This window comes from Conger conger, chromosome 18 (genome assembly GCF_963514075.1).
Source record: "Conger conger chromosome 18, fConCon1.1, whole genome shotgun sequence".
In the NCBI taxonomy this organism is placed as follows: domain Eukaryota; kingdom Metazoa; phylum Chordata; class Actinopteri; order Anguilliformes; family Congridae; genus Conger; species Conger conger.
In genome coordinates, this window is record NC_083777.1 from 7,551,938 (window position 1) to 7,579,537 (window position 27,600).

At 44.2% G+C, this 27,600-nt stretch overlaps 2 protein-coding genes across 2 annotated transcripts in view; both read right to left on the minus strand.

Annotated features, from left to right (window-relative positions):
* The window catches only part of LOC133118591 (formin-2-like), a 61,027-nt gene extending 53,315 nt beyond the window's left edge, over positions 1-7,712 (minus strand). Inside the window, exon 1 of the mRNA XM_061228699.1 lies at positions 5,933-7,712. Coding sequence (XP_061084683.1) covers positions 5,933-7,712 — 1,780 coding nt within the window. The remainder of the gene's footprint in view (positions 1-5,932) is intronic.
* A 6,635-nt stretch (positions 7,713-14,347) lies between these two features.
* Positions 14,348-27,600, minus strand: part of LOC133118330 (muscarinic acetylcholine receptor M3-like) — a 115,348-nt gene continuing 102,095 nt past the window's right edge. Inside the window, exon 3 of the mRNA XM_061228225.1 lies at positions 14,348-16,562. Coding sequence (XP_061084209.1) covers positions 14,780-16,543 — 1,764 coding nt within the window. The 5' untranslated portion in view covers positions 16,544-16,562 and the 3' untranslated portion in view covers positions 14,348-14,779. The remainder of the gene's footprint in view (positions 16,563-27,600) is intronic.

The following is a 27,600-nucleotide window of genomic DNA, read 5'->3' on the forward strand; positions in this document are numbered from 1 at the left end:
AGCCTAAGCCATGTAAATCACTGCAGAAGAGGACCTATTCCAGGCTGTGTGTGTGCATGTGATGTTTGTCTGTATACACTGTGTATCTGTGTGTGCATGTGATGTTTGTCTGTATACACTGTGTATCTGTGTGTGCATGTGATGTTTGTCTGTATATGCTGTGTATCTGTGTGTGCATGTGATGTTTGTCTGTATACACTGTGTATCTGTGTGTGCATGTGATGTTTGTCTGTATACACTGTGTATCTGTGTGTGCATGTGATGTTTGTCTGTATATGCTGTGTATCTGTGTGTGCATGTGATGTTTGTCTGTATACACTGTGTATCTGTGTGTGCATGTGATGTTTGTCTGTATATGCTGTGTATCTGTGTGTGCATGTGATGTTTGTCTGTATACACTGTGTATCTGTGTGTGCATGTGATGTTTGTCTGTATATGCTGTGTATCTGTGTGTGCATGTGATGTTTGTCTGTATATGCTGTGTATCTGTGTGTGCATGTGATGTTTGTCTGTATACACTGTGTATCTGTGTGTGCATGTGATGTTTGTCTGTATATGCTGTGTATCTGTGTGTGCATGTGATGTTTGTCTGTATATGCTGTGTATCTGTGTGTGCATGTGATGTTTGTCTGTATACGCTGTGTATCTGTGTGTGCATGTGATGTTTGTCTGTATATGCTGTGTATCTGTGTGTGCATGTGATGTTTGTCTGTATATGCTGTGTATCTGTGTGTGCATGTGATGTTTGTCTGTATACACTGTATCTGTGTGTGCATGTGATGTTTGTCTGTATATGCTGTGGATCTGTGTGTGCTGTGTGTGCATGTGATGTTTGTCTGTATATGCTGTGCATCTGTGTGTGCATGTGATGTTTGTCTGTATATGTTGTGTATCTGTGTGTGCATGTGATGTTTGTCTGTATATGCTGTGTATCTGTGTGTGCTGTGTGTGCATGTGATGTTTGTCTGTATATGCTGTGTATCTGTGTGTGCATGTGATGTTTGTCTGTATATGCTGTGTATCTGTCTGTGCATGTGATGTTTGTCTGTATACACTGTGTATCTGTGTGTGCATGTGATGTTTGTCTGTATATGCTGTGGATCTGTGTGTGCTGTGTGTGCATGTGATGTTTGTCTGTATATGCTGTGCATCTGTGTGTGCATGTGATGTTTGTCTGTATATGTTGTGTATCTGTGTGTGCTGTGTGCAAGTGATGTTTGTCTGTATACACTGTGTATCTGTGTGTGCTGTGTGTGCATGTGATGTTTGTCTGTATACACTGTGTATCTGTGTGTGCATGTGATGTTTGTCTGTATATGCTGTGTATCTGTGTGTGCTGTGTGTGCATGTGATGTATACACTGTGTATCTGTGTGTGCATGTGATGTTTGTCTGTATACACTGTGTATCTGTGTGTGTGCGGTGTGTGTATGTGATATTTGTCTGTATACACTGTGTATCTGTGTGTGCATGTGATGTTTGTCTGTATACACTGTGTATCTGTGTGTGGTGTGTGTGCATGTGATGTTTGTCTGTATACACTGTGTATCTGTGTGTGGTGTGTGTGCATGTGATGTTTGTCTGTATGCACTGTGTATCTGTGTGTGCTGTGTGTGCATGTGATGTTTGTCTGTATACACTGTGTATCTGTGTGTGTGCGGTGTGTGCATGTGATGTTTGTCTGTATACACTGTGGATCTGTGTGTGCTGTGTGTGCATGTGATGTTTGTCTGTATACACTGTGTATCTGTGTGTGCTGTGTGTGCATGTGATGTTTGTCTGTATACACTGTGTATCTGTGTGTGTGCGGTGTGTGCATGTGATGTTTGTCTGTATACACTGTGTATCTGTGTGTGCATGTGATGTTTGTCTGTATACACTGTGTATCTGTGTGCACATGTGATGTTTGTCTGTATGCACTGTGTATCTGTGTGTGCATGTGATGTTTGTCTGTATACACTGTGTATCTGTGTGTGTGCGGTGTGTGCATGTGATGTTTGTCTGTATACGCTGTGTATCTGTGTGTGCAGTGTGTGCATGTGATGTTTGTCTGCATACACTGTGTATCTGTGTGTGCTGTGTGTGCATGTGATGTTTGTCTGTATACACTGTGTATCTGTGTGTGCATGTGATGTTTGTCTGTATACGCTGTGTCTCTGTGTGTGTGCAGTGTGTGCATGTGATGTTTGTCTGTATACACTGTGTATCTGTGTGTGTGCAGTGTGTGCATGTGATGTTTGTCTGTATACGCTGTGTATCTGTGTGTGTGCAGTGTGTGCATGTGATGTTTGTCTGCATACACTGTGTATCTGTGTGTGCTGTGTGTGCATGTGATGTTTGTCTGTATACACTGTGTATCTGTGTGTGCTGTGTGTGCATGTGATGTTTGTCTGTATACACTGTGTATCTGTGTGTGCTGTGTGTGCATGTGATGTTTCTCTGTATGCACTGTGTATCTGTGTGTGCATGTGATGTTTGTCTGTATACACTGTGTATCTGTGTGTGGTGTGTGTGCATGTGATGTTTGTCTGTATACACTGTGTATCTGTGTGTGCATGTGATATTTGTCTGTATACACTGTGTATCTGTGTGTGCTGTGTGTGCATGTGATATTTGTCTGTATACACTGTGTATCTGTGTGTGCTGTGTGTGCATGTGATGTTTGTCTGTATACACTGTGTATCTGTGTGTGCTGTGTGTGCATGTGATGTTGGTCTGTATACACTGTGTATCTGTGTGTGCATGTGATATTTGTCTGTATACACTGTGTATCTGTGTGTGCTGTGTGTGCATGTGATATTTGTCTGTATACACTGTGTTTCTGTGTGTGTGCGGTGTGTGCATGTGATATTTGTCTGTATACACTGTGTATCTGTGTGTGTGCGGTGTGTGCATGTGATATTTGTCTGTATACACTGTGTATCTGTGTGTGTGCGGTGTGTGCATGTGATATTTGTCTGTATACACTGTGCATTTGCATGTGCAGTGTGTGCATGTGATATTCGTCTGTATACACTGTGTATCTGTGTGTGCTGTGTGTGCATGTCTGCCTGTGCTCTGTGGGTACTCTTTTCACTAATGGAGGGTTTCACAGTGACGTTGCAGTCCAAAAACTAACAGCTGTCTCTCTAAATTGAGACACCAAACAGGAAACCATGCTGAAACGCTCTCCCGTCTTTTCATGCCAAGCAGAGAATAAGACAAGGGTGAGCTCACACAGCTCAGGGCATAAGCACATAAGACATCCAGCAGCGAGGGATTAAAATATTGAAATAATCTCAGGAGGGTTTTGAGGTCAGGCCTGCCCTGGGAGTTAGCCCCATAATCAGAGCCAGGGTAAACTCTGGGTCCTCAGCCTCTAAATCCACGCTAATCACTCGCAGGTTACGCCTATGCCTGCTGGGGTATATGGAGGATGGGGAAATGAAAACAGGGAAAGCATTAGGTAGCATTTTGGCCTTGAATGCTCTCTTTTTGTTTCAGGAAATAAGAACTCACGATTTCCAATGACCCTGTTGCATGAGTTAGCAAACTGAAAACGGTTAGCACTACTCTCCTGAGAGAGGGGTTATGGACACTTGCTGGTGAACATGGATCAGAATGGCCACTACATATATATTATATTTACACACACAGTAGTGTGCAAAGATGTGGGCACCCCTGGTCAAAAAGCCTTTCGCAATTATTATCTAAGTGTACAGAAGCGGACCTGACCTCTCCACGGTAGGCTACAGCATGCACCCCACTGTTAGGGTAAGCTAAATATTTTGCTACTTTTAGCAAAATGCACTTTACTTTATACCTTTTCAAAGCTAAACACACACACTAAATATTGATATTTACTTTCATTATTTATTATAGGAAGACAATGCAGACTTTTAGTTGAAAAAATGTCTATGCACCCATTCTCAACCCACCTGCTAACACCCACAAGATGATTCTGGCTGTTGCAGACTATGGTGGGATAACAATGAGCTAAGCAAACCATCTAATATGATTAATAAAACATCTACCTAAGTAGTTGCTTTCCACACAAGCTATTTAGCTAGCTTGTAACTGATGTTACTTGTGTTCGTATTTAGCAAAACGTTGTTAGTGGTGATACTTGTTACTGCTAACACCAGTGGATTTCACTCTGCTCTAGCCAGCCTGCTTGGAATTAAACACAATTGTGTAGCTAACATAAGCAGGCATACACAAAAAAGCTTTTATTTTTATCAGACATCTGAAGTCTACTGAATGTCCGGGAGGGTAGGCTTGAGCTCCCTGCCCAGGAGAGGAAATAAGCCAATTGATGTATGAAACTGAATTTAGTTAGCGAATAATGGCAGCCACTTGCTTAATGGTTTCTCGCAAACTCAGCTCACCACTGTAGTAGCCAATCCATACACATCTCCTCTTGCCCTCCTCCTCCTTCTATTGGATCACAGAACCTATAGGTTTGATTTATTGGACAAATGCATTTCAGGCACAGTACAAAAATAAAAAAGGCCCACGCCCAGAAGTGGCCCGAGGAGTTTTTAGAATAACAAATACAAATAGACAAGCAAGGTTTTGAACAGAAGTGAGACACTGTACCTAGCTGGAAAAAAAAAAACAGCTCAAGCTAGGTTTTGAAACAGCTGGTAGCTGGTTGACCAGTTAGACCTGCTCTATACTCAACATGATTTGACCTGGATTTTACACCAGGGGAGCATTTTTGTTTTATATGTTTCTTAATATCTCCAAGGTGAAAATCCTGCACAGTTTGCCTTTAAAAATCCTTATTTATAGCAAATGTAAGAGTTGAGAATCAGGACTTATGAATGTAAAAAAAACCCCCAAAAAATACTGCTTGACATCACTTCAGCTCTGTGTGCACGGTCGGTGGTTCTAATCCCAGTGTAGCCACAATAAGATCTGCACAGCCATTGGGCCCTTGAGCAAGGCCCTTAACCTTGCATTGCTCCAGGGGAGGATTGTCTCCTGCTTAGTCTAATCAACTGTACGTTGCTCTGGAAAAGAGCGTCTGTCAAATACAAACATGTAATGTAATGTAATGTAATAAACCACTGCCACTGTTACCCCCTGCTTGTGTACCTACTGTGGTGTGGAACCATAAAGAACAAATATGGACCAAGGGCCTGTGACGTCGCCCACTCTCCATGGGCTTCAGAAAAGCATTTTGAAACCACAGAAGTGAAGTTTTCGGGAGGTGCCATTTTGTATGATTTGGCGCCTGACATTGAAACGGAAAGCCCTTATATGGGCACGAAAGTCTGCAGAGTGTGGCTCCTACACAAAGAGTGTGCAGTGACGCAAACAGTCCCTGATTCTTTGACGAAATATGACTATAGTATCTTAATAACACAATAACTTCAGCAGACATTAGATGAAGAAAAAACATTGATTGCGACACCTTTGGTGTGAAAAAAATAATTGACTTTGTATTTTTACCGTGTTGTTACCATTGACTTTACATTGAAAGGGAGGCTGAAACAATCCCAGTACACTAGAGCCAACTGCAGTGGCGCTAGTGAGAAGCATCCCGCAGTGAGACCAGACGTGCGTTCAAGACGGCAAACATTAGCTATGTTAGCTAACGTTCACCAACATATTCAAACTTTTGTTGCAAACATTAGCCAACGTTGGCAAACGTTGTGAACAAAAATGGCTGCTGAAGAAGTAGGAAAAGCTGCTCAAAAGTAGGAAATAATTTGGCTGTTATAATACACTTTAATCAATGTAATTTTAGTTTTTACCTTCAAAAAGAAACCATGGGTAAGCAACAATTCAGTTAGTTGGCATTGTTAGACCGCAAAGTCACATCCATTTGTTTTAAAAAGGCATTGCAGTCAAATTAAATGGAATGTTTACTTTAAATCGTTCAACAGTAATTGTTTGCTGCAAACATAGTTCGCCGAAAACGTTTGCCGTTCGCTTGGAGAACTTACCGGAGAACACATCCTGAAAGGAGGCGGAGGAGGGTGTGTAGGAGGACCACCTCCGTCGGGCGGAGAGCACGCGGCTGCCCCCCTGAAGCCCTTCCTCCGGGCAGCCGGGCCCCGGGCGGGCCTCGGCGCCGCCCGTCCCGCCCTTCTGCTGCTCCGCCCAATAAGGGTAGGGGCTGAGGGGCCCGGCGACGCTGCAGGACCTCTGTCTCCTCACAGAGGGGCCCGGGGAGGGGAGGGGGGAGGGGGAGGACAGTTGGCGGGTGGTGGTTTTGATGTAGGAGGGGTGGATGGTGGGGTAGAACTTCGCGGGAAGGATAGACGCCACAGACTTGCGCCGGTGGGGGATGAGGGGAGATTCGGTTTCGCCCGCCCACTGGGAGAAGGAGATGCAGCTTTTCCGCTTCTCCACCAGGGTGCGCTCTTGTCTACTTTCTGAGCTCAGCCCTGTAATACTGATGCACTCTGGGAGCTTGGGGGCCCTCAGCCGAACCCCCTCGGGCCCTCCTGTACCCCCGCCTCGGCCGCCCAGGCTCTGCAGCCTGTCGTCTGTGCTCACTTCCTGTTCCCCATCCTCCGCGGTTTCAAACGAGGCCGTGGAGTCAGGGAAGCTGTACATGGTAGTTGCCCCGGAGACCGAGTCTCCCGCTCTCTCATTGGTCTGACCTGTGCTGAGCTGAGGGCTGTGGTGTGGAGGTGGGAGTGTCTCAGAGCTTCTGTTGTGGGCTGGGTCCTCATTCAGGCCATTTAAAGTGTTATCTGATTGGCTCTCCCGTTCTCGGGTGCCTGACTGTACACCAAGCACAGCGGCCGGGCCCGTTTCCTGTTCTGAGATGACTCGGAGGTCCGCGATTGGTTCAGGATCCGGAGGGCCGGATTTAAGATCAGCAGGGGGCCGGCCGCTCGTCGCCTGGCATGTGGGTGCCGCGGTTGCCTTAGCGACCCCCCGGGGCCGTGTCAGAGCCGGCCGGACACCAGAGAGCAGATTCTCCGGCTCCACAGCCGAGTGAAAGCTGGTGATGTCAGCGTCCGAGGCCGAGCCGGCCCCGCCCGTCTCTCGCGAGTCGATGGTATCGACGGCGGACTGGCGGCTCCGGTCGCCGAGGAGGCAGCACTCTGGCTCCGTGTCGGACAGCCCCAGCTCATCCCCGGAGAGGCTGGCCTCAGCAGCCTGAGCCGGGAGGGGCCGCAGGTCCCCCCCACCGTTCCCCTGGGAGCCCTGGGAGTCCAGCCCGTCCTCCTTCGATCCCCCGGAGGAGCCTCTCCCCTTCCCCTCCTTCCCCCTGGACGGACCCTTCCGGATCCTCAGGCCCGAGAACACCGAGGTCTTGCAGTCCAATTTGGGCTTTTTCCTGCCGGAGCCCTGCCCGGGGCAGCCCGGCTTGCCGTGGGCTTTTTTGGAGCGCGTTCCCTCCTGGACCCCCCCCGCCCGGTCGGCGGGCCTCCTCTGCTTGCCGTCCTGGTTCCCCATGGCTCTCAGCAGCCGCGCTCCCTCGCGCTCCTGCAGGCTGCGGGACCTGCCTCTGTGAGCCGCTCCGCTCTCTGAGCCCCACTGGCTGAGAGCCGGCGCTGACGCGGGAGGGGCCGGCCCCCGCTCGCCGGCTCCGTGGAGAGGGCTGCTGGCAGAGCGCCCCAGGGGCCGGGCTCCCTCTGCTGGCCGCCGCGGGCGCTGCAGCTGCCCCAGGCTGGCCTCACTGCCCTTCCTGCCCAGCGAGAACGGCGTCCGGAAGAAGCTCTCCCGCAGAACGGGCAGCTGCGTCTCCACCGTCTGGATGGCCTGCATCGTGAATCCCACAGGCCTCTGCCACGCCCCGAAAACCTATCTCTAAAGGAGCAGCTGCATAACAGAAGGGAAAAAATATTAGTATATTAATATACTCTAGAAAATAAACAACCACCGCTTCTCAGTTGTAATCAACTTTTTGACTCATTCATTTTCCTTTACTTTCTTAGTTGATTCAGCAATATAAATGACTCACGAATGGCAATAAGCACAACATAAATACATATGAAAACATAATGGGCACTAAAGGGAACTGGGTTTAATTGGGTATGAAGGTGGAATTGATCCATGCCCTGTTTGTTGTTGATGAGCTTGCACACGGCGTCCAGGTTAAACAGACACGTAAAAGGATGGGAAACCTCAGGGAACTATGGAGAGTGAGAAAGCCCTTTCACTTTTAATCAAAGGCAATAACACAATCCAAACGGAGAAAGATAGGAAGGTTACGAACAGAATCTCTCCAAACACAGTGCATAATCCTTCTCAATCTCTTCAGGGAGCAGGGATAAAAATAGATTTGATCCTTTCATCTTTTTCTTTATGGATTTATTCAAACACGCAGTAACATCCAGGGATAAATATAAGCGCATAAAGTTCAAGAAGCAAGCTTACTGCCAGTTCAAACAGAGTGACACATCTATATTCTTTCACTTAATATGTTTACATGTCTGAAATGTACACCATGCATACAGTACATATAGTTAATATTATACATATTTAAAGAAATATAAAATGCCACTGTTCATAGGTAAGTCACTAAAATGCAGCCGTTACAAGAGACCAAATGAGAAAGAAGCAATATAAGTGTTAATGCAGAGAGCTAGAGCGCACTGATAACAGACAACCGTACTGGGCTCATGCTGCATGTATCTGGCTGAAGATGACAGAGCAGTAGTTTATCTGTACAGGCTCAAACATCAGGGATACCATCTCAGAATCTGCACAAAGCAAACTCTACGGACAGAAAATCGCAGAATGAACAATTATCCAGCCATGGCCGCTGTCCAGAGAAGCTATCATGACTGGCTGTTTCCAAGCACATTTCCGCTTATTTAACCGAGCTGAAAACCGCCATGAATAATTAATCATTTCTGTAACCCTCGCCCAGCTTTAGCACAGTATTGGAACAATAGATCAATACACATTTGTTTAGATAGCAAAAAAATATATATAGGTGGGTCTAAAAGCCATTCGCTTATGGACTACACACGTTTAAAGAGTGTTCTGAGGATGCATTAGGGAGGACAATCATTTATTTTATCTAAAACAAATCGGCAGGCCTTTATGTTATGCATAATGCTTGTCCATCTGGTTGTCTATATTTATATATATATATATATATATATATATATATATAAGATAATTCTGAATTACCATGAGCCATCATGATTCTGAAAACAAAATCTAAAAACTGCATAGAAATGGTATAACTTGGGTAAACCTTAGTTCAACGCAATTAATGAGACTCTAACATCCACTCAACTATATTAAGTAAGTTTACATCAATGTCATTTGTAAACAGTCATCAAATATTTAACATCTAGAACAGCATGCATTCTGAATCTTTTCAAAGTACTTTCACACAAAATGGAGAAAGCAGCCAAACTTACCCCAGGACTGCCTTCCAAGAACAAAAAAGTGCTTATCACTGACGCTGTGTGGGGTCACATGAACATGAGTATAAAGCATCACATGTCTCCTTCACCAGCGAAGCTCAGCAGCATTGAGCCTTCAGAACAGTCCATTGTAACTACACATGCTACTAAAACACACAGCAGAACAAATCTTTGAAGAGAAAGGAGGGATTTAAAGAGATCATATTTCCACTCAATATAAATAGAACAGAAGTGTGATAATACAGAATAGATGAGAGAAATGAACTGGGCACTTACCAAATGAAGAGAAACTGAGGCCTTGGGAGGCGAGGTGTGTGTGTGCGCATATAGTGTATGTGTAAGTGTGAGTGTGTGTGTGTGTGTGGGTGGGTGTACATGTGTGTTTGTGCATGTATGGGTGTGTGTGTGTGTGCATGTGTGGGTGTACATGGGTGTGTGCGTGTGTGGGTGGGTGTGTGGGTGTGTGGGCATGTGTGTGTGTGTGTGTGAGTGTGTGGGTGTACATGTGTGTGTGAGTGTGTGTGTGCATGTGAGTGGGTGAGTATGCGCATGTGTGGGTGTACATGTGTGTGTGTGCATGTGTGTGTGCATGTGTGTGGGTGTACATGTGTTTGTGCATGTGTGTGTGTGTGTGTGTGTGTGTGCATGTGTGGGTGTACATGTGTGTGTGCATATTGTGAGTGTGTGTGTGGGTGTGTGTGTGTGCGCATGTGTGTGGGTGTACATGTGTTTGTGCATGTGTGAGTGTATGTGTGTGTGTGCATGTGTGGGTGTACATGTGTGTGTACATGTGTGGGTGTGTGTGTGTGTACATGTGTGTGTGCATGTGTGGGTGTGTGTGTGTGTGTGTGTGCATGTGTGTGTGTGTGTGTGTGTGTGTCTGTGCATAAACATCAAAAGAAACGAGAACAGATTTTCAGATTTTTATATAAATTAGGAAAGTATCATTATATAATAAGTATTAGAAGAGTAATAGTTATTATTCCAAATCAATATAATATAATTTCTACATTCTAATGAAATGAGCAAATCAGATTTGAATGGCAACACCTGGGATTCACATGTACATCATTATCATGAACACTACCACTCACTTCCACCGTTAAATATCTTCATTTTTGCTGAAAAAAACCTGTGTGCACTGTGTCTGCCAAATATCACAGTAGTGACCTTTATCTTGACGTTTTCTAAAGGGCAGTGTCCACCATCTCCCCCACTGCAGTGGCTTCGCAAGGGGAGTGATGCAATACACCCAGGTAGCCAATTACCTGACCCCCTCCATTAACTTCCTTAATTATAATTCAAACAAGGGCATTCGAGCATGGCAGCGAGTCATCAGTTTTCCTGCAGTGTGGGGTACTGGTGAGGATCTCCACAGGCTGAAGCTTTCCTGGGTAGGAAGGTACTTTATTTCAATTCAATCACTGTTAAGCAAATTAATGATCAATATTTACAATTGCACTCACACACACAGAGCATGCATGAACACACTACTTCATGCAGTCATTGAATGCAAAGGATCTGCAGAATTTGCAACCAGTCGTAAATAAAATGACTTTATAAACGTTGATGTTGAAAAAGTGCTGTAATTTGTGGTGGTGGTGAAGCCACAGTGCATGAACAAGCCCTTTAATAAAAGTTGATAATCCACTGAATCGTGGTGAATTGTTTGTTTGGTCAATGAATAGTTACCTCCAAAAAAGGCACGTATGCACACTGAAGCAATTGACATATTTTCCAATATGAGGGATTTATTTTGTACATGATTTGTCTTGTCTTCTGTAAAACATATTAGCATAAGGGTGCATTATTTTCTGGAACACAGAACCATCTTCTAAGTTGAAAGTGTCAGCATCTTCCTGCTGTGAGACTTCTTTTTCAGACTTAAGTCTTCTGCAGCTGTACCCTATCCACTTAGAGGTTTGATCAAACTCACTTTGATTGTATGTCTTCCCCATTATGAAATTTGGTCTGAACAACAGCTGAACCTCTTGACCACATCTGCATGCATTTATGCATTTAGTTGCGGTCAGATGATTGGCTGATTAAATATTTTCATTGACAGGCTGGTGTACAGGACTACCTAATAAAGTCGTCACTGAGAGTATGAACACACACTAGATCCACTGCAAGAGGAAAAGGAAGATAAGACAGACTGCTGATGTTTAAATATGAATCTGATTATGTTTACTGAGTCATGGCTTGGACCTCAGCGGCATAAAATTACTGTAAGATAATTGGGTGCCTTTGCTGTTGCTGATGTTTAAGACCCTGTACCCTGGGCCATACTTATCCATTTGTACTAGTTATCTTATACAGTACTGTACATAAGAACAAAACAATACTAATATAAAATATATATTTTATACGAGATTTTAAATGAGTAGTTTTTGAGGAGGAGCATTGAGGAGCACTTTGTATTGGTTACTGGGAAACCATGTGATTTTGTGTAATTAAAGGTCCATTTGCATTTTAACAAATCGAAGTGTGACTGTTCAGTGGGATTCCAATTAGAACTCAACCCTTGTTTTGAAAAATGTAATAATCTTGTTTACATATCTAAAAAAAAAAAAACACAATAAAATAAAACTACAGTGGGTCCTTACCCAGAGTGTAACACCAGATGCTGTGAATAAACAATGTTCAGAAAGTTACAGACACAAAAAGGACATCTGCTTTTCATAATTTAAAGCACGGCTGCCTAGCCCTGTCCTGCCCTATGGGTTTTCACAGCAACCCTAAGAAAGCACACCTTATTCAACGGCTAGAGATTTCACTTAGCAGCTAATCAGATGAGCCGTTAGGATTGAAATGAAAATGTACAGGGTGGTAGATCTCCAGGAACACGGTCATGGGCAGCCCTGTTTTAAACGAAGCCCCAGGAAACAGCGGGCTCAGGTCACCTGCATGAAGTTGTTCTGGTATCTTCTTTCTTGTTCAGTTGATTAAATCTACCAAAGGGAACAATAATGTGGAAATAGAGGCCTGATCTCGAGAAACCCCTATTATGTGGGTGGCCATTGGCATAATAGAGATGAAGCAGGTTGAAAGGCTCCATTTGACCATCTGATATTTGCAGCACAGGTGCTAGAGAGAATATTTAATATTTAATAAAGAAATGCTCCTACATACTGTCTGTTCTGCAAATTGTATTGCTGATGTCAATTTGCTTCCACCACCTATATATTATACAGACCATGTAAAATCAATCTACACGAATAATCACATTTAATACAGAGACATAATCCCAATTGTGTCTCCGTATTAACTATCCCCCTTTGAATTTTAATGACTATTGATTATGACAACGTGGAGGAGCATTTATTTATACTGTAAGAAATAAAACAGGTGAAACAAAATTCCTCAGACAACACAGGCATACTCATTCATGATTATTTAACATAGCTCATATCACATACATATGAACATCTCTTTAATGTATTCAAAAGATCTCAAAAGTACATTGAATGGGTGGGCGATACACGTTTGAGTATCTGTTACTGTCTCTTTGACCTGAATGAGAATTTATTCATGTTCCCGTTCAGCCAGGAATGAAGCCAATCGCTGCAGTCAGTGGAAGACAGAGACATTATGTGGAATGGCTAATGGGTGTTTCACTGCTTTATGGAGTTAGGTTTATACTTTACATTTTTTTACACATGTAAGCTGCGATTACAATGTGAGGACTCCACTTGGGCCCGCGTTTGCACACACTAACACATTATCACTGAAACTCCAGCTTCCACAGGGGAGTACACAGAGTAGCATGTGTTTGTTTATTTCCGACAGAGGGCACTGATAGACTGTGGCACATTTACAATTAAACCAGGCCAAGAAAGGTGTCGCCTTACACTGAGAAAATAAACATCAGTCTCAAATGTTTAGACTCCAAAGACAGGACTTCAACTGTTAGGGCTTGATAAGGTGATCAAATGACAATCATTTCTTTTCTTACTTTTTTGAAAATATTTTTTTTTTCCCCACTCAAATTACAAAATATTTCTGTCCAATAAACATATGCAAGTTTACAGTCCATACTGTAGGCTTCAAGAAGAAAATGTCCAAACAATTTATAAATATTGTTTATATAAGCATAAAACTTCAGGTACCCAAACAACAATAAGAATACTTGCACTTGTCTAAAACCATGTAAACACGATCTCACAAAGGACATGTCAGCAACTTTAACAACAGTTCTACATTCACAATGCCGCTCATCACACTGACACAGCCAAAAAAAACAAACAAAAGAAAAGCAAATTAGTTAGGAAATTAAAAAATAACTGGTTGGCTCAACAACTGTACACCTGTATAGAATAGCATAGTTCAACAATATTCATTTAGAAATGCTCTGAAACTTTAAAAGAACACTTTTCAAATGTTCTCATGTATGTAAATGCATGAATGTGTTTAGAGTGGATTGGACTTTACCTCACAAATTGTGTCAATGTTCCCACACTGGGGAAAAAAACAGAATAATACTGTAGAAAAAAGGATGTTATTAACTCCAACCGCAAAGCACTATGGTCTTTACTTTCAATCACCGGTTGAAATGTTGCTACTGTGTTTTCAGTTAGTGACATGTTTCCGGAAATCCTGAAAAATGTGCTGCGTTTGGTCTGTGGATAGCTAGGCTGCGCTCCTACCACAGAATTCATTCACAGAGAAGGCCTGTACATGTATGAGCACACTGCTGGTGACCTCATATTATGGTTCAGAAGATGTAACTGGCTCTGGAGTTTAGAATGACAATGTCAAAGATCCCCTTTCATACACAGATGTTTCTTTTTTATATAAAAGAGAAACAGATCTGATAACACGCGTGTCGGAAATGAATCCAAATATATTAGTAATCTGTAATATTCTGGTTTATCAAACAATCTACAGTCCTGTTATACAGTGAATTTGATTTAATCTTTTTGCCCAGTTCAAACTCAGCACCTCTCGTCTTTCAGCAGGTAACACCAGGAAAATTATCGGGGGGGGGCGGGAGGGACAATATTTTTTTGTATCAAAATAACTGCTTACTGCAACTACAACAGTGCAGCTTGCATTCTCTACCTTTAAAACTAGTCCACTGTAGGGCAGTTAAAACCACTTCCCATTTTTTTTTTTAAAGATGTATCTCACATCGATTTAAAATGGGTACTTCCTTTGAGGACAGTAAAGGCTTGAGTCACCATCCAAAGAAAAGGCAATCCCTCTTTGCAGTTGGACTGAATAACTAAATCCCAAGGAAACAGTGGCTCTTCTTTGTAAGTGTAAAGCCCTTTTTCGTCGACAAACGCCCCACAGACAAACAATGATAAACGTCACTCCAATCAAACGCTCACAAGACATGGCGTTGCTGAGAGGGGAAACGTTCACCCCACTCACTCATCGTTCACATCGCGGGCCACCGTAGCTCCGCTTTTCACCGGACCCAAACAAGCGCGCTGAACAGCAGCTCTGCTACGTGGAGTCTCCCGGTATCCTCCGTCGAAAAGTCACCGAGTGGCGCTGGAGGAACAGCTGCTTCCGCCTCTTCCTGCTGTTCCAGCGGCAGAGCAGGATCATCTTGAAGGTGGTGCGGAAGGTCTTGTTGCAGAGTGCGTAGCACATGGGGTTGACCGTGCTGTTGACGTAGCAGAGCCAGTAGCCCAGGGCCCACAGCGTCTGCGGGATGCAGTTGTTGCAGAAGGTGTTGACCAGCACCATGATGTTGTAGGGCGTCCAGGTGATGATGAAGGCGAAGAGGATGGCGCTGAGGGTCTGGGCCGCCTTCTTCTCCTTGACCAGCGACATGCGCTTGCGCTTGGTGATCTGCGTGCGGGTCCTGGCGGCGAAACGCCGGGCCATGGCCGCGTCCCTGAAGGACATAGGGGCCGACTTGCCCGTGGGGGAGCAGACCTCCATCGTCTCGGGGGCTTGGACGGCGGGCGTGGTGGGGACCTTCAGGGGGAAGCGCTGGTGGTAGCCGTCGTTCTGCACCCCGCCCCTGACCCCGTCTTCCCCGCCCCGGAGGGGGTCCTCCTCGGACGCGTCCATCTCGTCGATGCGGGAGCCCATGGGCACCCCGACGGGCACGGCCATAGGCATGCCGGGCGGGCGGATGCCGGGCAGGTTGAGGACGATGGAGAAGATGGCGCGCGTCTCGGGGATCTCCTCCTCGTCAGAGGAGGCCGACTGGTCCATGCAGGCGGCGGCGTCGTTGTTGTTCCAGCTGTCGCAGCTGGTGCGGTCCACCTCGTCCCCGCCGGGCCGCCGGGCCCGCTCCGCCAGCCAGAACGGGAAGCGGCCCACGGCGGCGCCCGCCCTCCTCACCGAGCTCCCGAAACGCGGCCCCTCGCCCCGGTCGCAGCTCCCGCAGCTGCGCGAGCTGCCCCCCTCCCCGCCCTCGCTGCCCGAGGCCTGCAGCCCCGCCAGCTCCCGCGCCCGGTTCTGCGTCTCCTTGTAGATGCGCCAGTACAGCACGCTCATGATGCTCACCGGCAGGTAGAAGGCCGCGATGGCCGTGCAGAAGGTGATGGTGGGCTCCGTCAGGAACTGAATGTAGCACTTATCGGGCGGCACCTTCCGCTCCCCCACAAAGTACTGCCAGAAGAGGATGGCGGGGGCCCACAGCACAAACGACACCGACCAGGCCAGGCCTATCATGACCCCGGCCCGCTTGGTGGTCCGCTTGGCCCGGTAGGTGAGCGGTCGCGTGATGGAGAAGTAGCGGTCAAAGCTGATGACCAGCAGGTTCATGACGGACGCATTGCTGGCCACGTAGTCGATGGCGAGCCACAGGTCGCACGCCCAGGCTCCCATGGCCCACTGGTCCATGATGATGTAAGCCGTGTAGAGGTTCATGGAGATGACCCCGATGATGAGGTCGGCAAACGCCAGGCTGAGCAGAAAGTAGTTATTGACAGTCTTAAGCTGCTTGTTGACCTTGAAGGCCACCAGCACCAGGATGTTTCCCACGATGGTCACCAGCGACAGGAGGCAGGAGAAGAAGCTGATCAGGACCACCTGCCAGACGGTGTGGCCTCCCAGGGGGTCGTACTGCACCGGCCGGCCCAGGCTCCCGTTCCCGTCCGTCAGGTTAGAGATGGCGTAGAGGGAGGACTCGTTGATGTGCTCGGGCCACTGGTCTCCGCGCATGGTCGCGGTCTCGCGGTATACGCTCACCCCCGGCCAGCTGCTGGTCAGATATAAGCTGTGCTCTGTGCTGTTGTAGATCCTGTCCATTGTGGTCTGCTGGCATATTCTGTAAAGAGCAAACACACAGGAGACCTTAGCTTGCTCACACTAGCTGCTGTTTGCAATTCACAACAGTGGATGGTGCTATTGACCCATTTAAAGGGATTTGTAACTGGTTTAGCATGGCTAAAACATCAGAAAATAATGCACTTACTGATATTATGATTACAGTATTCAGCATCACAGATAAAAATATGTTTTTTTAATAGAAAATGTGTTGGAATTTCTACTACTGGTTTCATTCATTGAAATACAAAATCAAAACTGTTTTACGGATAGGGTTTGTGTTGTTGTCTTTGGCTACCTAAACAGAAAATATTTTGAGGTTATTTCAGAAAAATACTGTAAAAATATGAAAAGCAGCCATTTTGTCCCAATCTAACACAGCACTGATTTACTCTGCTCAGGGAAGATGTATGAAGATTAAAAAGGATTGAGGTACCGTACCACATTTACTGGCATTAAATATTCACCATGAAAAACAACAAGAGAACTCAATGAACAATCCCTGTATTGCTATTCACATACAGTAGTGTAGTACATATTGTGCATTACATTTAAGTATTTAAAAAAATATTGTCCATGTAGCTGGAGTCCTGGATCAGCCCCATGAAAAAGAAAGGCTGTAACACCACCATACTCTTACAGAATGTGTGCAACTGTCATGTTTAGTTTACAGTTTAAATTACTCCTGAAACATATCCCGTCAACCCGACACCTGTGATTTACTAGCATGTGGGTTGTGGCAGCACAATTACATTCTTCAGCTTTGTTTATACAGAATATCAAAACCTCACAGTCAGTCCGGCACTGAATTTACCATCACAAGGGCACAGAAGGGAAAGTTGCTGGCTTTCAACCAAAGGCAGCTTTGTTTATGAGTACAATTCCTCAAAAGAAATGCACACACACACAGACACACGCATTCTCTCTCTCTGTTCTTGTTTTCATTGGTGAGAAAGGAAATTGATGTCAAAAGATAATTTATCTGAATGTACATCTGAAACCCGGCAGATAGATGGAGTCTGGATGGAGTCCTGGGCTCTGCTTCACAGCAAGCAAATCTTTTTTCCATGGAAACTGCAGCAAATTTGTGCTGAGCCCTTTTTGCACTCATGAGACATGGACACATGAAACGCTTTATGAGAAAGATACTCATATCCTACCTGGCATGTGAACTCTGAGTTAGGTCATAATCTGGGAAATGTTTTTAGTTGAATGTGATCACAGGAACTCAAGCACTGTTAGACACTAAGATGGGCTGACTGGTTATGACCAAGTATGAGCATAATAATTGGTGCTCTATCTAACATTTGAGAGAATTCTGAATCGCAAAATACTTACGTTCTCTCATTACCTTGGATGCCTCAGACATTTTAAAACTTGACTTGACTGATCTTTACCTCAGACGGCTCACCGATACAATAACGAGTTCCACCACAAACTTTACAATTTGCTACTCAGGGAAATTAATGAACATGCAATCAAATAAACAGTTCAGCAATGGCTACGGCGATACAGAAATTCCACACAATGGCACGTTAAGTCGATTAATGGATGAAACTCTTTTTTTTTTTCAGGAATACCAGAGCAACAGATTTGAAAAAATGTTTTTGTTTGGGGAGGCCTGTACAGGTAAGGTAAATGACTGGGACACGCAAGGGCGGTGGTTCTAATCCCAGTGTAGCCACAATAAGATCCGCACAGCCGTTGGGCCCTTGAGCAAGGCCCTTAACCCTACATTGCTCCAGGGGAGGACTGTCTCCTTCTTAGTCTAATCTACTGTACGTCGCTCTGGATAAGAGCGTCTGCCAAATGCCAATAATGTAATAATGGGATGTATCTCTCACTCTCTATCTCTTCTCCAGCACCTCATTGGTCAATTTCCCCAACCGTTTCCCACAGTGCAATTTCCACACACACAAGGACCTGTGGGCCACACGAGTGTAAATGAGTGCAGAACTCCCATCTGTAAAGAGAGACATTCCCACGGGGACCATATTTAAGGGGGGTGGGGGTCTTGAACCCCTGACCTCCTGGTGCCACCTGTTCACCTGTTGACTCCGCAGCCTGCACAAAACTGTCCCAGACGCTTTCCCCCTGTTTTAGGCCCATGTCCAATAACAACCAGCCACACCACCCCCTGCTAGTTGACTGACACTAATCCTAACTCCAACACACATACGTTTATATTGTGACAAGCTGTAAATTCATAACTACTGACGTACTGCACAGGAAGATAAGTGAACTGTGTCAGTTCACATTTTAAGGCAAGCTCCAAATTATGTTTCTATTCGCAGCGGTTGTAGTATTTAAATGAAACACGGACAGCGTGAGCCGCAGGCAGTAGTAAGAATCTCTCAGATCAGCGTAACACCGTTTCAGATCTTACAAGGGTGGCGAGCACTGTGTTAACACCAGACCCCAGGGGACGTCCACAGATAAACAACCCAAATATCACGGCACTGTGGGTGGACCCGCTGACTAATACACTCTGCACAAAGCTTTCTGATGGGGATGACAGGGCTGTGATGACACGATGAAGAATACATCAATAACCTGAGATGTAGTTGGATTTATTTCTTAAATATGATTGACATAAATAGTAGCTTCATAAGCCCAGGAGTAATTCAGAAACAGTTTGTTCTCCATGGACGTGACTTACAGGAGGCTTGTAGGCCTTTTCACTTTCTCAAAAATGCAACTATCAGTGAAAAAAAAAAAACAACAACTCAGAAGCACATTACTGTTCAGATACAGTATATTAACATGACCCATGTTCTGAATGTGGGAGAGGCTTTTAACTGCAGATATGTATAGGCTCATGTGAATGAATACTGTACCCTGGTGTACAATCCAGATATGACCAGCTACCAGTGGTTTCAAAGCATAGTGTGAGGTGGTCAAACCATGTTGAGTATGGAGCTGGTCTGAACTGGTGAACCAGCCACTAGATGTTCCAACACCTTTTTTTTTTCAGCAGGGTATGCAACTGATTGCTATTATTTTGCACTTATTTTGTGGTTGATATGCAAACTAAAAACACTTATTTTATTTCTCAACTAAAACGTCACTGGTTATCAGGGCTCTTAGTAAATTATAGGTCAGGTGCTCTGTTGGGCTGAGGTTAGCTTTGGAAAGAAACCCAGAGTACCATGTTATATTTTGTCTCTCATATATTGTTATTCATGTAGAAATTCTACTCAGTCACGGCAGTAATTGCTGCTCAGTAGAATCATGTTGTGAGGGCCTACTGATCGATGCCTACTCCCCACACCATTAAATGACCCACTGTGACATTTGAAGCAGTCAGCTTGGCATTGTCAACTACTCAACCATACTGATGTCTGTTTTCAGTGTCCGATTGTTTTTTCACATCAAATCCCCCCCCCGACTCCTGCATGTTCCCAGCCAATCAAAGGATTCCACTGGAACTGGAGCAAGTAACTGGCAGGTGCCCAGCCAATAAGAGGAGTCCATCCAGTGTAATGACCAGGGGTAGAAGCAGTCCCTCTCTGTCGAACAGTAGAGAGGCACCCTGCCGAACTGCCAGGCAGAGCTGAGATGGGCACTGTCAGAGTTTGGTTATGGACTGCGGGAAATCGATGCCATTTTGCAGGTCTACTGTAATGGCAACAGGCTCACCAACTACTGATTTTGGAAAGAATGATGGAAACTATACTTTTAAAGTCATGCATGCTAGCTATAAAAGACCGTTTGGTTTAGAATGCAATTAAACCAAGATTTTATCATCAATAAATAACAAAAAAAAAACCACTTTTTGTCAATAGATGGCATTTGTGTAAAAGAAATGGCTAGGAAGGGCTTGCAAGAGATCATCTCTACACTAGTTAACGAGTGGGCTGAATAGATTCTTTAATGTAAGCCAAGTTCTCAGATAAGGGTTTTTATTTTTAATCTATATTTAAAGCCTTAAATCCTCAAAAGACAGGCCACCGATTGAGCCCGAAAGCTAACATCAGCCTGCTTTCCATCAAGGTGTATCACCAAACTATAGCGTTTGTAGCATTTAATATATACCTAAAATATATACCCTTTCCCTTTGTCCAAATTGCTTCCTCTGCCTGTCTTCTCCATAACCCTGATTGGTGGGATGAGCTATCTGTATCTTGCCACACGTGGCTAGTTCTCTCCAGTGGGCTGTATATATTTATGTGTAAAAAGTTTCTGATAAGTTTTTCACAAAGCTGTTTGAACTAAGTTTTTTAGTACCTGTAGTTTTGCAAGCTACACTTCTCTGGAGGGTAGCTTGGCTGTACTCCAATGACCTTCAGTGTGTAATAATTGGTAGTTTCTATAACTACACTTCCAGAGTAGTTTCCCTAACACCAACTGTGACTCTCCAAATGTGACAGCTTGACTCAAGGTTATGACTGCTAATTAATCATTCCTCTGCCATTACATACCACTGTTAGAAGACACTGCAGCTGTAAACTAAATTACAGGGGACTTAAATATAATGTTTCACTGCATTTGATTATAACTGTCACTGGTGCACCAAGTTAGCCAGCTTCACTTTTGGACTCCTGCTTGGCTAATTAAAGAGGTGTAATGACCACTTGCATTTTTTACTAATTTTATATCTGGCATGCATTACATTCTAGGCTGGTTGAATGCCTCAAAGTATGATTAAACTATGACAATCTGGATATAAACGGAGGAATCAGTACATCCATAGAGTATAGCAATAATAATGTAAAACTTTGAAAAAGATTTTGCTAAAAATTGTGTAGAACTGTAATACATCGGGCAAGCTGTGAGGTGTGTGTGTATCTGGTACTTCCTGTCACATGATATATCTCTCCCAGGCTGCAGAATCATGTACATACTCTTGTCCAGGGCTCAGTGAAAGTAGCTTTATGAAGCATTTGGTGAGTGCTACTCATTTTTCCTGGTTCCAATCTTTTAATCTCTCCATTATCACACACCCACACCTGTAAAGTAGTCTAATTTGTTACTAATGGCTGACAGGTCATTCATATGTTACTCTCTCTCGCTCTCTCTTTAAAGTCGAAGTCATTAGATATTTAGCAGAAGCTCTCCGTAAGGAAGCACAGCTCATTTCTGAAGCATAGCTGCGGGCCCCTCGCTCAGCGATGCTGGTATCTGAAGTGGCCTTCAGTTTACATGCTGTCCAGATGGCCATTCCTCACACAAGCCTGGATTCAATCCACATCTGTCCCTATGCTTAAGGCTTTCCTTTCTTCTTCAGAAACACCGAAAACTGCCGTCGCGAAAGCTAACTCACCAAACGGCGCTTGTAACAGGATCGTTTGATCGTGAATCAAACGTGAAGGACACCTGGACGGAGTCCAGGCCTGTGAGTCACGAAAATGTCTGAGGAAACAGAAATCAACCTCTTCGTCCGACCGGCAGACCTGGCTCACATACAAACTCAGCGGCTCAGAGGAAGCACAGGGAATCTTCAATGACACACATTCCTACCAAAACAAAAGCAGTCACACCAAGGACAACATTGACTGATGGATGTTGCTATTGTCAGTTATCTGCAGGAATGGTCCTAGTGTCTAAAGGATGGAAGTATTTCAAACAACGCATCTGACCCAGGTCTGTATTTTATAGGTACTTAGTGTTGTATCCGGGGCATTGTAAACAGCCCTGTCCCAGCGTAATGTAGCAGCCTGCGCTGTACACGGAGAAGAAGAGGTTAAAATGAAGGTGGGCGCACACCATTTTGGCAGCGATCTGGAACCGTAGGGGTTCTGCAGGGTGAACGGAGCTCTGGAGCGGTTCCACGGACGCACTCTCAGCCCGCGGCGGGAGAACGCTGTAAATGTTTATCACCCCGTCACCCAACAGCGCACTCTGTCACACGTGCCGCCTGGCTAGCCCCGCCATCCGCTGCGAGCGCGCTCTGCCTCCGCCAACACCGGCCTCCATGTTTCACCCCCGTGCCACACGCTTCATTTTAACGGTTGTTGTTTTTTTTGGGGTTTTTTTTAATGGAAGTTGTCTGCGAGACAGATCTAAGGTGCCGTTGCCCTGTGGGCCTATTCAAGCTCATTCTCTTTGATAGCTGTGGGTGTTTATTGTGATGTGTCATGTTTAATGCGGTGTGCTAGAACCTCTTGGCTGGGGCTCCCAGGAAAAAGAGATTTTTATCTTAATGGGACTCATTCATTTGGATAAATAAAGCAGGAAACGACTGAAGTGATGGGAGCCTTGAACCTAGCCCCTGTAAATAGAGGAAGCTATTGCATCCACCAGCAGAATCAGTGATGTCCCGCTACTTATTCTGTACTTCAAAGCTACTTTTAATATTGTTCAACAGAACCCATTCTTTGCTCCTGATTGTATTGTCATGGCCTCAGTTCTGTTGGTTTACCCTCACTGTCTGGCCCAGTCAGGCGTTGCTTTTCCTTTTCTGACCCACGTCATGTTAATCCATTCATCTGCTACTCCAGCCTCCCACTCCACGGACTCCCTGTCACGCCCGTCACACTCTCCTCAGCCGCTTCTCTTTTCCCTTTTCTCTCTGCTCTCTGTCAGATCATTTTACAGCAGCAGCCACTCTCTCTCCTTCTCTCTCCTTCTCTCTCTCCCTCCCTCATTTGTCTGCACTCCTCCATATTTTCTGGACATCATTACACTTCTTTCTTCCCACTTCCCAAAGTGTTAACTCACTGTCAAAACAAGAACACCTCAGATTATTTTTACATTTCACTGTATAATGCACAGTATTATAATATCAGTAGTAATATAATATCAATAGTACTAGAATACCATTCACACTATAATAACAATAATACTACAACATCAATAATACTATAATAAATACAATAGTGTACAAAAAAAGTATGTAGCTTCACTCTCCAAAGCATGTACAGTACTGTGCAAATGTTTTAGGCAGGTGTGGAAAACAAATGCAGTAAAGTAAGAATGCTTTCAAAATAGAAATGTTAATAGTTTATTTTCATCAATTAACAAAATGCAAAGTGAGTGAACAGAAGAAAAATCTAAATCAAATCAATACTTGGTGTGACCACCCTTGGCCTTCAACCCAGCATCAATTCTTCCAGGTACACATGCACAAAGTCAGGGATTTTGTAGGCATATAGTCAGGTGTGTGATTAACCAATTATACCAAACAGGAGCTAACAATTTAATACGTAAGTTGAAATACAATCATTCACTGAAACAGAAACAGCTGTGTTGGAGGGTTAAAACTGGGTGAGGAACAGCCAAACTCTGCTTCCAAGGTGAGGTTGCTGAAGACAGTTTAATGTCAGAAGTCATACACCATGGCAAGACTGAGCATAGCAACAAGACACAAGGTAGTTATACTGCATCAGCAAGGTCTCTCCCAGGCAGAAATTTCAAGGCAGGGCTTTCCAGATGTGCTGTCCAAGCTCTGTTGAAGAAGCACAAAGAAATGGGCAACGTTGAGGATCGTAGACGCAGTAGTCGGCCAAGGAAACTTGATGAGACACATCGTGCTTACTTCCCTTCACATTCAGAAGATGTCCAGCAGTGCCATCAGCTCAGAATAGGCTGAAACCAGTGGGACCCAGGTACACTCATCTACTACGTGGAGAAGTCTGGTCAGAAGTGGTCTTCATGGAAGAATTGCAGCAAAAAAGCCATACCTCCGACGTGGAAACAAGCTCAAGTGACTCAACTATGCACAAAAACACAGGAACTGGGGTGCAGAAAACTAGAAATATTTGGCTATAGCAGAAGGCAGTTTGTTCGCCGAGGGGCTGGAGAGCGGTACAAGAATGAGTGCCTGCAGGCAACAGTGAAGCATGGTGGAGGTTCCTTGCAAGTTTGGGGCTGCATTTTTGCAAATGGAGTTGAGGATCTGGTTAGAATGAATGGTCTCCCCATTGCTGAGAAGTACATGCAATACCATCAGGGAGGCATCTGATTGGCCCCAGATTTATTCTGCAGCAGTACAACAACCCCAAACATACAGCCAATGTCATTAAGAACTATCTTCAGCGTAAAGATGAACAAGGAGTCCTGGAAGTGATGGTATGGCCCCCACCGAGCCCTGATCTCAACATCATCATGTCCGTCTGGAATTACATGAAGAGACAGAAGAATTTGAGGTTGCCTAAATCCACAGAAGAACTGTGGCAAGTTCTCCAAGATACCTGCCAAGTTCCTTCAAAAACTGTGCGCAAGTATACCTAGAAGAATTGATACTGTTTTGAAGGGAAAGGGTGGTCACACCAAATATTGATTTGATTTAGATTTTTCTTCTGTTCATTCACTTCTTCCGTTCATGCATTTTGTTAATTGATAAAAATAAACTATTAACATTTCTATTTTTCAAAGCATTCTTATTTTACAGCATTTTTTCACACCTGCCTAAAACATTTGCACAGTACTGTATGTATTATTATATTATTATTACTGTTATTATTGTCACTACACTGTATTATCTAATGAAATTAAGTCTTTCCAATAGTTAATTCATGTAGTAATTAATGTGCAGATGTCTTTAGCTGCAATATAAAGAGCTTCATTAAAGCTACTGTACCTCGGGAACGTCACTGAAAAGTAGCATTTATTAACAGTGACCACAGGGCCAGAAATACCTCAGTGAGATGAAAACGGAATGGTAGGAAGTTATTGAATATGCATTTGGGTTACACTGTTACTCATGATTCATACTGGTCATTGCTATATGTTAACAGTGGCAGTGACCCCCATATTTTGTTGTATTATGTAATTCTGTAATTCCCAAATGCATGTTTACACTAAACAGTATATATTTTATTTTGGCAAAGTTGAGATTCCCAACCTGTAAATTATATGCAATATTGTGTTTGTGATCATGAAGACGGCTGTTTTTTTATGCACTTTTATTTTGATAGTACAAAATCTCTTTGAGGGAAGCCAAGCACATTTGCTCTCCTTCATAAAATGGCCTCCTCATTCCATTCTGGTGGCACTAGTCACCCAGCACATATTCCTGAAGATAAGAGGAAAACACAATGAAATCCCTTTTGGTTGGCTGTTTGATTGTTCCAAAGAATCATGGAACATTGTAATATCCAGTACAGACCTCAGAATCCTTTCATACTCCTACCCCAGAATGGACCTTACCTGCCTTCAATCTGACAAATGTGTAAAGCTTTGATTCCATTTCAGTATCACCATAAAGATTACACTACAATGCCATTCTGCTACAATGTATTCCAACTCTGTTTCACACAGGTCCGCACAAACATCCACACCCTTAAAAGGCAGCGGGACAAATTGCACAGTACGTGGGCAGAGTGAGGAGAAGAAGCACACTCGCACCAAAGTAAACAAGGCAAAAGCCATCCATTTTTTACCAAGCGAGAGGGGATATTGTTTAAGATTATGCATCTGCTTGAGAAGCTACTGTACCAGAAATTTCATACCAGCGCCGAGTGAGGCTCATGCTAACAGGACATTGTTTTGTTTATCTGTGACAGACAGAGTGGTTTCCCTGGAGAGCAGAACAGAGTGGAACCCCATGTAGCTCTCAGCACTGGAAGCTTGTGCGTCTTTATACAGGGATCCCTTCATTTCTGTACACACCACTATCCTGTGAGCAGAAAGCACTGCATCTGTCACTGGGGTGTAACCTTCAAAGTAGGATAACTCCTTTTCTGTACTCAACAGAAATGGAAATTAAATACTGATAACATGCAGAATGATATCCACTTTGGATCATAGTAAGTGCTATTTTACTCATTTCCTAAATTCTTTCAGCAACACATTATTTTATGTTCTTCCAAAGTTTGAAAGTTTATGAAAATGGAAATGTATTGCTACTTGCTGCCGCAAGTCTTAACCTTGTGAAGAAGTGAAAACATCAAATCCAACCATATGAAAAGCACACCTTGAAAAGCAAACACCTTTCAGTCAGGCTATTCATTTTGGCTTCAATGCCTTTGCACTCTTTCTCACGATCTGTTCATGAGCTACTGCTATGAAGTGGCACTGAAAGCCCCACATCTATAAATCCCAGATAAATTTTGAATGAGGCATCTATCTCAATAAAGGCCAAGGTTATTGAGTTCAGGACATGAAAATGGAAAAAGAATCAATAGCATCTTTAAAGATTTAGTTTTCAATACGCAGTGACTCCCGTAATGTTTTCTGTCAGATAGTCTATATCTTCTCCACTTCACCTGAAATTGCACACAAAAGGGCCAGGCATTTCTAAAGAGTCAGGTATGTGAGATAGTTTTGCTTTAATTCAGAGAAAAGTTCTAAAGCAATTTCAGGAAGTTTAGTAACAAAAGGGTATTCGCTGTTCTGAACACGCGTTTTCTCCTGTTTACACAGGTGAATTTACATAGGTAAGTGCAAGATTACCAGACGGTGGTGATGGAAATTGTGTTCGTATATATCTAAGTCAGAATGTAAAAACTTTTTAAATCCACGCAAATATGATGAGAGCCGTGTTATCGTTTAAAAAGTGGGTACAGGGAGATTGGCATGTTTTTTCTCCGTGAACGCACTTGAAGCAAATTACTGGATAGTTAAACACAGCTACTGTTGAGTTTGGCCAGTCAATCTGCCCCCCCCCCCCCATCCCCCCCGGTCCAGCACTTTGGCAAAGTGTTTCAAATGTGACCACACAGAACCCAGATGCGTTTCTCCAGAGTTCTCACCGACAGCCCGACCAAATATAGCGAGCCTGTGGTCACCTCCCCACAGACGGGGCGTTTTGCTGGAGAGCCTGGAGCTCACACAGACATCAACCCCTCACACGGTCAGTCTTTCCAAGGCCTGGAGCGGACACCCCGGCCCTGTCAGGCCTGGTCTATGGGTTTCCAGATCTCTGTGTTCCGAGTGATGGGTCCTGTCATGTTTTCTAATTAGCAAGGCCAAATATTACAGGCCAAAAGAAGTATTTTCCCCTTACAATTCACCAGAAAAGATCATTTCCCAGCTGTTCTTAAATAAATATTCCAGGGGGGATTTGTGTTATTTCTTTAAAGGCACAATAAGTATGATTTTTGTGTTAAAACATTGTTACAAGACTATTGTAAATCCCTTCCTATCATTGAAAAAGG